Source organism: Colobus angolensis, unplaced genomic scaffold (assembly GCF_000951035.1).
Source record: "Colobus angolensis palliatus isolate OR3802 unplaced genomic scaffold, Cang.pa_1.0 Scaffold203, whole genome shotgun sequence".
NCBI lineage: Eukaryota > Metazoa > Chordata > Mammalia > Primates > Cercopithecidae > Colobus > Colobus angolensis.
In genome coordinates, this window is record NW_012115189.1 from 3,851,798 (window position 1) to 3,862,800 (window position 11,003).

At 42.6% G+C, this 11,003-nt stretch overlaps 2 protein-coding genes across 4 annotated transcripts in view; both read right to left on the bottom strand.

Moving 5' to 3' along the window:
* The window catches only part of LYRM2 (LYR motif containing 2), a 39,352-nt gene extending 39,137 nt beyond the window's left edge, over positions 1-215 (bottom strand). The window contains exon 1 of one of the 3 annotated variants that reach the window (XR_001001759.1): positions 132-188. Coding sequence is in view for 2 of the 3 variants with exons in the window: in XM_011941929.1 (XP_011797319.1) it covers positions 132-176 (45 nt within the window). In the remaining variant the exon portion in view is untranslated. Of the gene's footprint in view, positions 1-131 lie in introns of all 3 variants that reach the window. The other 2 variants (XM_011941929.1, XM_011941928.1) reach the window with 2 other exon arrangements.
* Positions 216-4,228: 4,013 nt separating this feature from the next.
* MDN1 (MDN1, midasin homolog (yeast)) overlaps positions 4,229-11,003 on the bottom strand; it is a 205,712-nt gene continuing 198,937 nt past the window's right edge. The window contains exons 97-101 of the mRNA XM_011941954.1: positions 9,664-9,737; positions 9,440-9,554; positions 7,965-8,028; positions 6,456-6,598; positions 4,229-5,635 (exon numbers count right to left, since the gene is read on the bottom strand). Coding sequence (XP_011797344.1) covers positions 5,447-5,635; positions 6,456-6,598; positions 7,965-8,028; positions 9,440-9,554; positions 9,664-9,737 — 585 coding nt within the window. The 3' untranslated portion in view covers positions 4,229-5,446. The remainder of the gene's footprint in view (positions 5,636-6,455; positions 6,599-7,964; positions 8,029-9,439; positions 9,555-9,663; positions 9,738-11,003) is intronic.

Below are 11,003 nucleotides of genomic sequence, written 5' to 3' on the forward strand. Positions count from 1 at the left end.
CCGCAGGCCAGTCTCGGCGCGCACGGCGCGTCAGGACCGCGGAACCCGTCCCGTTGGGTGGAGGGAGAGATGGAGAATCCAGAAGCTCAGACCCAGGTAAGCTGCTCTGGAAGGCAGAGAACCGCCGGTACCTGCTTTAACGTTAGCGTCGCTGGGGGTAAACGGGAAGCAGCCATGTCAGCCAGAGGTCCGCCGGAGCCTCAGCGCGCAGAAGCGGAAGTGGAGTCCGACCAAGGGGTGTGGCGAGCCCGGTTTCCTAGGAGACGGTCCGGGGTTGCGCTCTGACTGAGCGGGAGACTTCGGGACTGAGCCCTAGGGTTAGGAGCCGGTTATGGGCTGCGCTGGCCGGTTTTCTCGTCGGTAAAATACGATAGCAGTGCACCATAGGGTCGTTGTGATAACGAAGGAAGAAAGGTAGGACACTTAGCACAGTTCTTGGTAAAGAGAGTTCAAATGAAAGTGAAGGAGGCCGGGCGCGGTGGCTCTTGCCTGCAGTCCCAAGACCTTCGAGAGGCCTGTAAGGTGCCTGTAATCCCAGCTCCCCGGGATGCTGAGGCAGGAGAATCGCTTGAACCCGGGAGGTGGAGGTTGCAGTGAGCCGAGATCGCACCACTGCACTCCAGCCTGGGCGACAGAGCGAGACCCTGTCTCGGAAAAAAAAAAAGTTTTTTTGGGGGGAAAGAGGTGAAAACGTATTTGAATGTTCTTTCGAGCCTTTAAAAATGTGTATAGTTGAAAATGCTAAAATTGAAAGTGTTGATTTCTTTTACAATTTGTGTTGTTTTTTTCTCTGTCTCGTTTTCGTCCTGTTCTTTTGTAGCGCAAGCGTTTTCCGGGAGCGGTGGTCTTCATGATCCGTTGAAACAAAGCTTCTGAATGGCTGCTCCACTGCAGTCTTAAGCACTTTCATCACTAATAACGAGGAGCCTAACATCCCTAAGCCTCAGGCTTTTGCTTTTATTTCCTCATAGCTGTTTTATCTTTCCCACAATACACACCACACACCTTCAGGTTAAATCACTGGAAGTGGAGTTAGCGAATCTTTGCTATATTAATTTTCCAAGTAGTGTTGTATCGAATTAAAATAGAACTAAAAATGTTCATTCAATTACTAGTTTACTGGGGACTTGCCTGCCTCGCCTGTTGGCATCCTGGGGCTCCCTATTCCTAGCTGTGTTCTGGCTATTTCCCCTCTCCTGGCCTGTTACCTCCCCTGTAAAATGAAATATAGCATCTACCTCAGTTGTGTATCTCTAATGTACTGAGAATAGGTCCTGGCACATGTAAGAACTCTAATCATTAGTTCTTTTGAACTTTACCAGGCATTGTATGAATGATGCTAACTGCATGACCATATTATCAATAATATATATATCAAATTTTGTCTAATACATTAGCTGTAATAGTTCACTAACTTTTTAAAAGGAGTGAAGTTAAATACTCCTTGCCTTTTTTAATTATACTGATTTTGTGAATTGTTCATGACTTGGGTCCGTTTAGGATGAGGACTTTTCTTTTCTATGTGCTCTATATTTTGTTTTTGTCATTTCTTTATACATACAGAAACTTTATGCAATCATGTATTTTTGTGCCTTTTGAGGCTTTTCATTTCCCATTCAGACCTTTGTAATTCATTTTTAAAAATCTTTCATTTTTTTAAAAATATTTACTCCATCTAGAATTTACTTTGGTTTATAGCATCATGTGGATCTACATTCTTTTCTAGATGTTAAGCTGTATCAATATCATTTATTACATAACTTATTCCTTTTTCGGGGCTTTATGTAATGGATGCCTTTTTGACTATATGATAAATTATTTTAGTGTCTGAGTAATCTGTCCAGAATTGTTTCATCTTAGGGTTTTTAATTTTTGTTTTATATGTATGTTATTATTTGGCAGGACTTTAGTTTCTTGTAAAAAATTCATTAGTACTGTACTCCATAACCTTTTGTATCATTTCCCTCCAAATCATCTTGTGATCTTGATTGGAATTTTGAAATAGTGTTGAATCTATTCATTAATATGTGAGAAGACACTTGTACATTATTTCTTCTTCCCATCAAGAAACACTCAGGCCGGGCGTGGTGACTCACGCCTATAATCCCAACACTTTGGGATACCAAGGTGGGTGGATCACCTGAGGTCAAGAGTTCGAGACCAGCCTGACCAACATGGTGAAACCTCGTCTCTACTAAAATACAAAAATTTAGCCAGGCCTGGTGGCGCACACCTGTGGTCCCAGCTACTTGGGAGGCTGAGGCAGGAGAATCGCTTGAACCCGGGAGATGGGGGTTGCAGTGAGCCGAGATTACACCATTGCACTCCAGCCTGGGCAACAAGAGCAAAGCTCTGTTTCAAAAAAAAAAAAGACTCACTCATGCTAGACACTGGTAATGTTGTAAGTCATATACGCTCCTTGCTCAAAGACTCGTGCTTTGGACAGAAAAACCTCTAAGTTCAATATAGTGCTAACAAATAGTGTTGCGGTTCATACTGTGGGAAATTATTCTTCCTGGAAGGCTTGTCTGAGATAGGTATTTGGCAGAAATGCAGAATCATTAAGAGGATTCCAGACAACACATGGAAACACTGGCAGGGATGCTGGGAGAGGAGACAGGAGAGTCAAGTAAGAGCCTCATAGGTCACATGAAGAAGCTTGAATATTACAATATTACCCTCTTCACAAGGGAGAGCTCTGAAGGGATTTTCAGCTACAGAACTTTTAGAAAGATCTTGGATGTTGTGAATAGCAATGAAGTGAAGCAAGCAAAGAGAAGTTACTGGTCAGGATACCAATGAAGTCGTCCCTGCTAGAGATGAAAAGAGCCTCAGTCACAGTGAAGTGGAGGGAGCGGGAGGGATGGGATAGGATAGGATGTCCAGAAGCCTGACTGGACAAGATGATTAATTTGATTGGGGTATGGATAGAGATGGAGAAGGAAGTAAAGCAGATGTATAGGTTAAGTCCCAAGTTTGTAAACAGGGCAGCTGTTGGAGTGGTCATCCCAGATGGGGAATGTTGAAGGAATGGGTTTGGGATAGGGGAATTAGAACAGAGTGATATTTTGAATGTAATGCATTTGAAGAGTCTGTTGCCTAAGTACAGCCCCAGCACTTCCTGGACCCCCAAATGGAGAATTTTACAGTCCTTTTGCTTCAGTGATGGTGGAGGCCACGGGAGTGGTGAAGTTGTCCAAAGTGAGATTTTATTGTTGTTGTTGTCGTCGTCTTGCTCTGTTGCCCAGGCTGGAGTGCAGTGGCACAATCTCAGTTCACTGCAACCTCCGCCTCCTGGTTCAAGCAGTTCTCCTGCCTCAGCCTCCCTAGTAGCATGGAATTACAGGTGCACGTCACCATGCCCCGCTAATTTTTTGTATTTCTAGTAGAGATGGGGTTTCTACCATATTGGCCAGGCTGGTCTCAAACTCCTAACCTCAAATGATCCACCCACCTCGGCCTCCCAGAGTGCTGGGATTATAGGCGTGAGCCACCGCACCTAGCCCCGAAGTGAGATTTTTAAGACAGCATGGAGGACTTTTGTGTTCTGCTGTCCATTGCTTAGATATCAGAAGTTACCTACTTGGCCAAGGCCTGGGGGTTAGGGGGATGGGCAGGATGGCACAAGTGTTAACTATCAACATGGCAGATTAATGTATCATTATTCCTGCAAGCCCTGTTGGCAGCACAAGTTGAAAATGGCACTCTTGGGTTCCTGCTTCCTGGAATTCCTACTGTCCGTGATCTCATGAGCTAACCCAGGGCCAAGAGAATCACTCTGGGCACACCAGTTTGGGAGGTCTAAGATGGAGCTTCCAAAGGCAGATATAATAGATTGCAGCACTGTCATAATATTGGTGTCCTTCCCTCCCAGACTCAACCCTACTGGAAGAGTAAACTGCCTGCCCTATAGAGAGCTTTAGCCAATGAAATGTGAATGGATGCAACATCATTTATGGAGGAGAATTTTTAGAAGCCTCCTTACAAGGCTCCACCAACTCACCCTTTTCATTCTGCTGCAAACCCAGTATATTATAGCTCAGCCTACCATGGACATAAATGCAAATAATAAATCAACCCTTGTAGTAAAAGCAACATTGAAGTTGGAGGGTCATGTTAGCACAGCATAAACTAGTAACAGCTGACTGATCCAGTAGAGAAGATCAGTCCCCTAGCGTACCTTTTATAATCCTGTCATCTTCCATTAAGAATAGTCACAAATGACATAAACAGTGGTATATGTTTTAATAGTTTTCAGAATATAAGCTGCATAGCTTTTTAGAGTAAAAAATAATGATATAACTTCAGGTCCATGCTTTGGGACACTTGATTAAACAATAGGGAATCTGTGTCTTTGATGACCACCTCAAAAGGGTGGCAGACTTCACAGTGTAACTTGGAAACAGACAAGGAGATAGATGATTACATCATGACATATTGCCTACAAAAGAACATTCTGACAGAACATTAAGTAGAACAGAGCACACAGTTTCAAGTATTCAAGCACTGCTTTCTGGCCAAGAAAAAACTGCCTAAAAATCAGTTTCTTTTGACTGGAGCTGCTGAGTTCTGGACACGGCATTTCTTTCCCAGAATGAGACTGGCTCAGTCCAGCTTGAAAGCAGTGTGAGGAATGACTCTTCCCCTTAATCGTTAAGAAAAAAAAATGAACTAAACAAATAAATTACTACAACAACAGGGACCATGGCACTGAATGAAATAAAGGGGCAGTCACCTTCCCATCATTGCATAGTCTCCCGAAGCAGCAAGTGTGAAAGAGGATACTGAAAAGCCACTTCGTTTTTACACAGCCCAAGGATCGTTTTTATGGATGACTTGGGCTCCTATAATGTCCGGTTGCTTTATGAGAACACACACACACCACATTCTTCCTACCCTCTAAGAGAAGGTAGTTCCTTTCACAATAAGAAAATACAACCTCATACTCTCCAGAAACTGCAGCTGTCTCGGCCACTTGACAGCTTTTGGGTACACACTGTGGGCTTGGCAAGGCAGAGCTTAGAGCAGGGTCAAAAGGGCAGCTCCCTTTAGTCCTTTATACAAAGGACTGTCAGAGTCCCATGCTCCCGGCAGCATCTCCTCAAGGCACAGGTGCCCAGATCCCCTGCAAAAGAAAACGGGCAGCTGGGCTCCAACAGTGGGGTATGACCTCCATCCAGGTCAGGGCTTCCGAGGGAGGGAAGAGGGATAACTATTCTCTAGTTACGAGTTCAGGCACCTGCTGCTGCTTCCAGGTTTGGTATAAAAACCTTAGCCCAGACAAAGCCAGGAGCCAGAGTGTATTGTTCTCTAGGCTGTAAGATCACGTTATAAAATAAAAATATTACAATAAAATTTTTTTGTAGTTGTCCAAAAGGGAGCACCTGGGTAAGCAATGTGACCTTTTGAGCATGGTTAAGTCTCACTTTGGACTCCTCTTTCTGTTCTATGGGTGGTCAGAGGCTGTCACCAACTCAAACCACTGTCTGAGGGCATCGCTGAGTGTCTCAGGAAGTGCGTTTACATCTCGAAGAATGATATAGTATGGGAATGGGAACTCTTCCATGTAGGATCGGATTTCAGGCATCTCTCCAGGTCCTTTAAATATCGGTACTTTAATGTCCAAGATAGAATCCTGTCAACAAAAGACATCATGAAATGGGGAGGCAGCGATTAAACCAGCATCCTTAGCTAGCTCTTCTGTGATCTCTTTGGCTAACAACTTTTACATCTGCTGTGTCTTATTCCTGCATATGAACCTAGCTTTTATTACTAAGTAAAAGAATTTTCAGAACTCTACCAAGAAGGAGGTAGATGTCTTTCTGAGTACCCCTTCTAGGAGGATGGACACTGAAAAAAAGGAAAAGGGACAGACAGGAAAATCTGCTTTCCCTAGAGTGGTGTCTCCCCACCATCCACTTGGAATCATTCATGCTAAATCTTTACCTTCCTATCAAGGCCTTAATGTGACTCGCAGAGACAGTGCTTCCCTGGAACAGAACTGCCCTGTAGGCATATTTCACTAAGACGATCGATGCTTCCTGCTGTGAGGAGGGCTGCTGAGACATAAGTCAGTGTGGAAACACCTGATCTCCATTTCAAAGTGGTCAGTACCCATTATCAAAGCTGCAATACCTGCACTGACTTTTGCATAGAGGGAAATGATGACCCACAGAGGATGGTCATTCTGAATCTTGGCTCTCCCACTCATTACCTATAGCCACTATGTGTTTCAGTTCCTTCAGTGTAAAGTGGGAATAATGATCCCTACCTCACTGGCTTATTGCAAAGATTAACAGAGAAAATACAAGTGCCTATAATGGTACTTGACAGAATACCATGAATGCTGGGAGTTCTCAGTATGACTGAGTGATCCAGGCCATATTTCAGATTGAACAGGTTGAAGGGAATCCTCACTTTATCTCCAGAAAAGGTGGCTTTTAGTAGTCACTCACCCGTGAACTGGGATTGTCCAATACAACAAAGATGACAAAGATGTTCGCATTCCGGGCAGCCTGAACTGCTGCCAGGACTCCTTCTTTGCCCTCAAGGAAGAGGCCTCGCCCATCAGAGACTACCAGGAGGAGTTGTGCAATTTCTGTAGACCATATAAGAGGAAGCAAGGGAGTAAAATGATCAGCCATTTTTAATAACTCACAACTACCCAAAGTAGGACAAATTAATGTAGGCTTAGTCTGTACTATTAAAGCTAAACAGACTTCTAAAGCTGATGAATTCTGGGCACAAACCTAAGGGACCTCTGATGAGATCTATCCCTTAGAATGCTTGAGTCAGAGACAAGGCATAATAAGGGATACTAAGTACGCTTCTGTCAGTATAGCAGAATTTCTCAATAGTGATTCAGGAAATGTTAAATTCTGCTCAACTTCAATTGTAGAGCAACATACTGTAGATGAGAATTAAAACACTAGTTTTATGGCTATAAACTTTAAAAATGATAGTATTAAGTAGGGCATTAGAAGAAAGTAGCCAAATCAGAAATCTGGAACTGTGTCTTCCAAATTTCAGTCACCACATATAATCACCTTTAGATTTCTGTTAATTCCTTGTACCTAATTTCTGTATTTTTTTCCCCTTGAAATTTGACTTGTTTAAACAAAACCAAATAGAAAGGAACCATAAACACTGAATAAAATGTTTTAAAATTTTTGCTACATAGTGTTTCCAGCTAAAGATTATATAGTACTTGAGTTGAGGGTGGGCTGTTTTCGCAAATGTTGAGAGGTGTGAATAACTTGCTTCCATTAAAATCTGAAGCTTCTGCATGATACACTGAGAACACTGAGAGATTTTTGGAAAGAACTAAAGAAATGGCATGTTTCAAGCCCCCAAAGTAAATGTGGTTGGATTAGCTGGCTGTTAAATTATGTCCTTCTCTACTCTCTTCTGTCATTAAAATATTAGAGAATACAGTACTCAAAGGGGACTGGTTTCAGCACATACCCCTCACCCCCAGTATACCAGAATACACACATATTCAAGTCCAGAGATGGCCCTGGAGAACCCGCATACATGAAAAGTTGGCCCTCCATATACTCAGGTTTCACATCCCTCAAATATGCTGAATTTTCAATCCACTTTTGCTTGGAAAAACTCCGTGTGTAAATAGACCTGAGCAGTACAGACAAACCTGTGGTATTCAAGGGTCAACTGTAGTCTTTATATTTAATTCCACACACCTTGCTCCTTTCTCTCACAGATCTGAACTCTTATCAAATAGTTAGTGTCTACATCCCCCATTGATTATAAGCCTCATGAGTACAGGTTCAAAAAAAATTTCTGAATGAATAAATAAGTAAAAATCAGCTCCATCGATTTATGTCTTTTCCTGTGGAGCACACCTGTTAAAACACAGTGACGGGGCATTGAGCTGAAGCAAGCAGCTTGGGAATACAGAGTACAAGAAAGCGTTTTGTTTAGGAAGAGGAAGGCATGCAGCTCACCTGGACTGATGTTCTGTGAGAGCTGCTGAGCGGCTGCAAACATGCTGGCAACAGACTCTAGAAACTAAACCGGAACCAGAAATAGACAATTGGAAAACTATGTAAATGCTCTTTCTACTGTCAGAGAGACTGATACTTCTGACACTGAAGTGATTATCAGATAACCACCTCAGGTTTATAGACCATCAACTAACTGTCCCTTCTGGCCACATGTAGTTAAAAAAGGAGGATCCTTGGATACAGACATTCTGTTTTATTATTTTTTGAGAGAGGATCTCACTGTGTCACCCAGGCTGGAGTGTAGTGGCACAATCTCACCTCACTGTGGCCTCAATTCCTGGGCTCTGCCTCAGCCTGCCACCAAGTAACTAGGATTACAGGTATGTGCCACCCCACCACACCCGGATAATGCTTTTTATCTTTTGTAGAAATGAGATCTACGTTGACAAGGCTGGTTTTGAATCCCTGGCCTCAAGCAGTCCTCCCACCTCAGCCTCCCAAAAGTGCTGGGATTACAAGTGTGAGCCACCATGCCTAGATGATACAGGCCTTCTCAAGCACAGGTGAGACGTTTGTCTAACATATAACCCACTAGAGTTCTGGAAGATACCCCAAAGTAAAAGAAGTGCTTCTCTAGGGCATAAGAAATCAGTAAGTCACTCAAATAAACCAAACAGCGTCTTTCAAGAACAGAAAACTGAGCAAAAGAGAAGGCAAGAAAATACAAAATGTCCAGGGCAGCCTAGAAAAAGCAAACTGAATCAGAGCAGGACCCAGGAGAAATATGATCTCATGCTCTGTTTTGAACTTGTGTCCTCCTGAATAGGTCACTGGCTTTATTTCATATCATTTCTTCTCTAAGCTTAATGAGGGAGAAAAATAGGTCTTGGCCCACCTGATAAGAGTACGGGAGATGGGTTTGTTTTAACAGAATGTTCGAAACTGCTCAGAAAAGTAAGTAGGGAGCTAGAAAACCAATGATGCAAAGTCAAGTGATCTCTGAGGAACTGAGAAAAAGAAGTCACACCTTGTTTTATAATGGATGCCAAGGAAGCTTCTATTCCAGTGGTACCCAGGCTGAGATTTAGGACTATCCCTATCCTAATACTGCATGGGATAGAGGGGGGTTCTCAGCCCAACATAACACTTCGGGAGGCCAAGAAGGGAGGATTACTTGAACCCAGGAATTTTAGACCAGCCTGGGCAACAAAGTGAGACCCTGTCCCTACAAAAAAAAAAAAAAGCCAGACATGGTAGCATGTGCCTGTAGTCCCAACCATTAGGTATCCTAGCTATGAGGCAGGAAGACTGCTTGAGCCCGGGAGTTCAAAGTTATAGTGAGCTATGATGGCGCCATTGTACTCTAGTCTGGGTGACAGAACGAGACCCTGTCTCAAAAATAAAAATTGTTCTCCCTCCTACCTACACCAGTTTAAAAATAACTGTGCAGAAGACATTTTATTTCATCCTCTTACCTGAGCAATCTTGGTTTTCTTTTGTTGGAATTTGCAGAGACGTAGAATCTGGGACCCAGAGTAATCACTGAACTGCTCATGAAATGGGTGTAACAGCTTTACAGATTCTCCAAAACTTGGGGGAGGAAAACCAAATACAACAGGAGTTATTTTTTTGCTGTGTGATCAAAATAACCAAACAGGTTGTGAAAAGTTTTCACAATTAAATTACAAAGCAACCTTACCTACACACTGCAATCTGACCCACTTCCAGGAGGGTTAGAGCATTTCCAATCACAGCCAAAGATTCAAATGCAAGCTGTGAATTAAAAGTTAATGACATCAGGAATCAGAATATCCTCTAAACCAGAGCCTCTCGACTATTTTTTGCATCAAGATTCCCAAAGAAAACATTATTTTTTTTGTTTGACAAGTAGAGAAATAACATCGATAAGGCTATTCTAGTCACAACAGACCCTGAGGCTTTGGTGGCCTGGTACCACAAATGAAGAAACCTAGAATCCATTACACTGATATGAACGGTCTCCTGTAGACATCGAATAAAAAGTGACCTTGAGGGCCAGGCATGGTAGCTCACACCTGTAATCCCAGCACTTTGGGAGGCCAAGGAAGGAGGCTCACTTGAGGTCCAGGAGTTCAAGAGCAGCCCAGGCAACACAGCAAGATCCCACATCTGTGGTCCAAGCTACTTGGAGGCTGAGGTAGGAGGATCACCTGAGCCTAGGAAAGTTGAGGCTACAGTGAGCCGCCTGGGCAACGGAGTGAAATCGTGTCTTCAAACAAAAACAAAAAACATTTAGCCAGGCATATTGACACACACGTATGGTCCCAGCTACTCAGGAGGCTGAAGCGGGCGGGAGGACTATACTGCTTAGGCCCGGAAGGTTGAGGCCACGGTGAGCTATGATCATGCCACTGCACTCCAGCCTAAGCAGAGAGCAAGACCCTGTCGTAAAAAACAAAAACAAAAGACCTTGAGAAATATGGTCCATGAATTTTTCTTTTTTTTTTTTGGACCTACATAAAGAGTAACCTCTTGTAGGTAACAAATTTTAAAAACTAATTTAAAATCCATTTATATATATGTAGTCAGATCAGACTGTATAACTATATCAGAAAATTTCATTACCATTTGCAATATGACAGAAGAACAGCAAACTCAGTATTCTGCATCTATTATTTCATTTAATCTTCATAACAATTCTGCAAGTATGAGGTTATTACTGTTCTGTGTGTGCTTGTAAATATATATATATAACATATATGTAAATATATATATATATATATTCCTCACTTTTCAGAAGATGAAACTGATACATAAGAAATAAGTTGCCCAAAGTCATGTGTTAATAAATGGAGCTGGGATACGAACCCAAGTTCAGAGGCTACACTAACTTTTTCCAGCAAAACATACAAATTTTAGGTTGCTCATTAGCCCATGCATCACTGCCCAAAACAAACACTCTTTGGCATCTGCAATGGTGGTATACGTTTTCTATTCAGGCTCCTAAACTTAATATTAGCACTGACAGAACAATAACTCTGGATAATTTCAGACATAAAA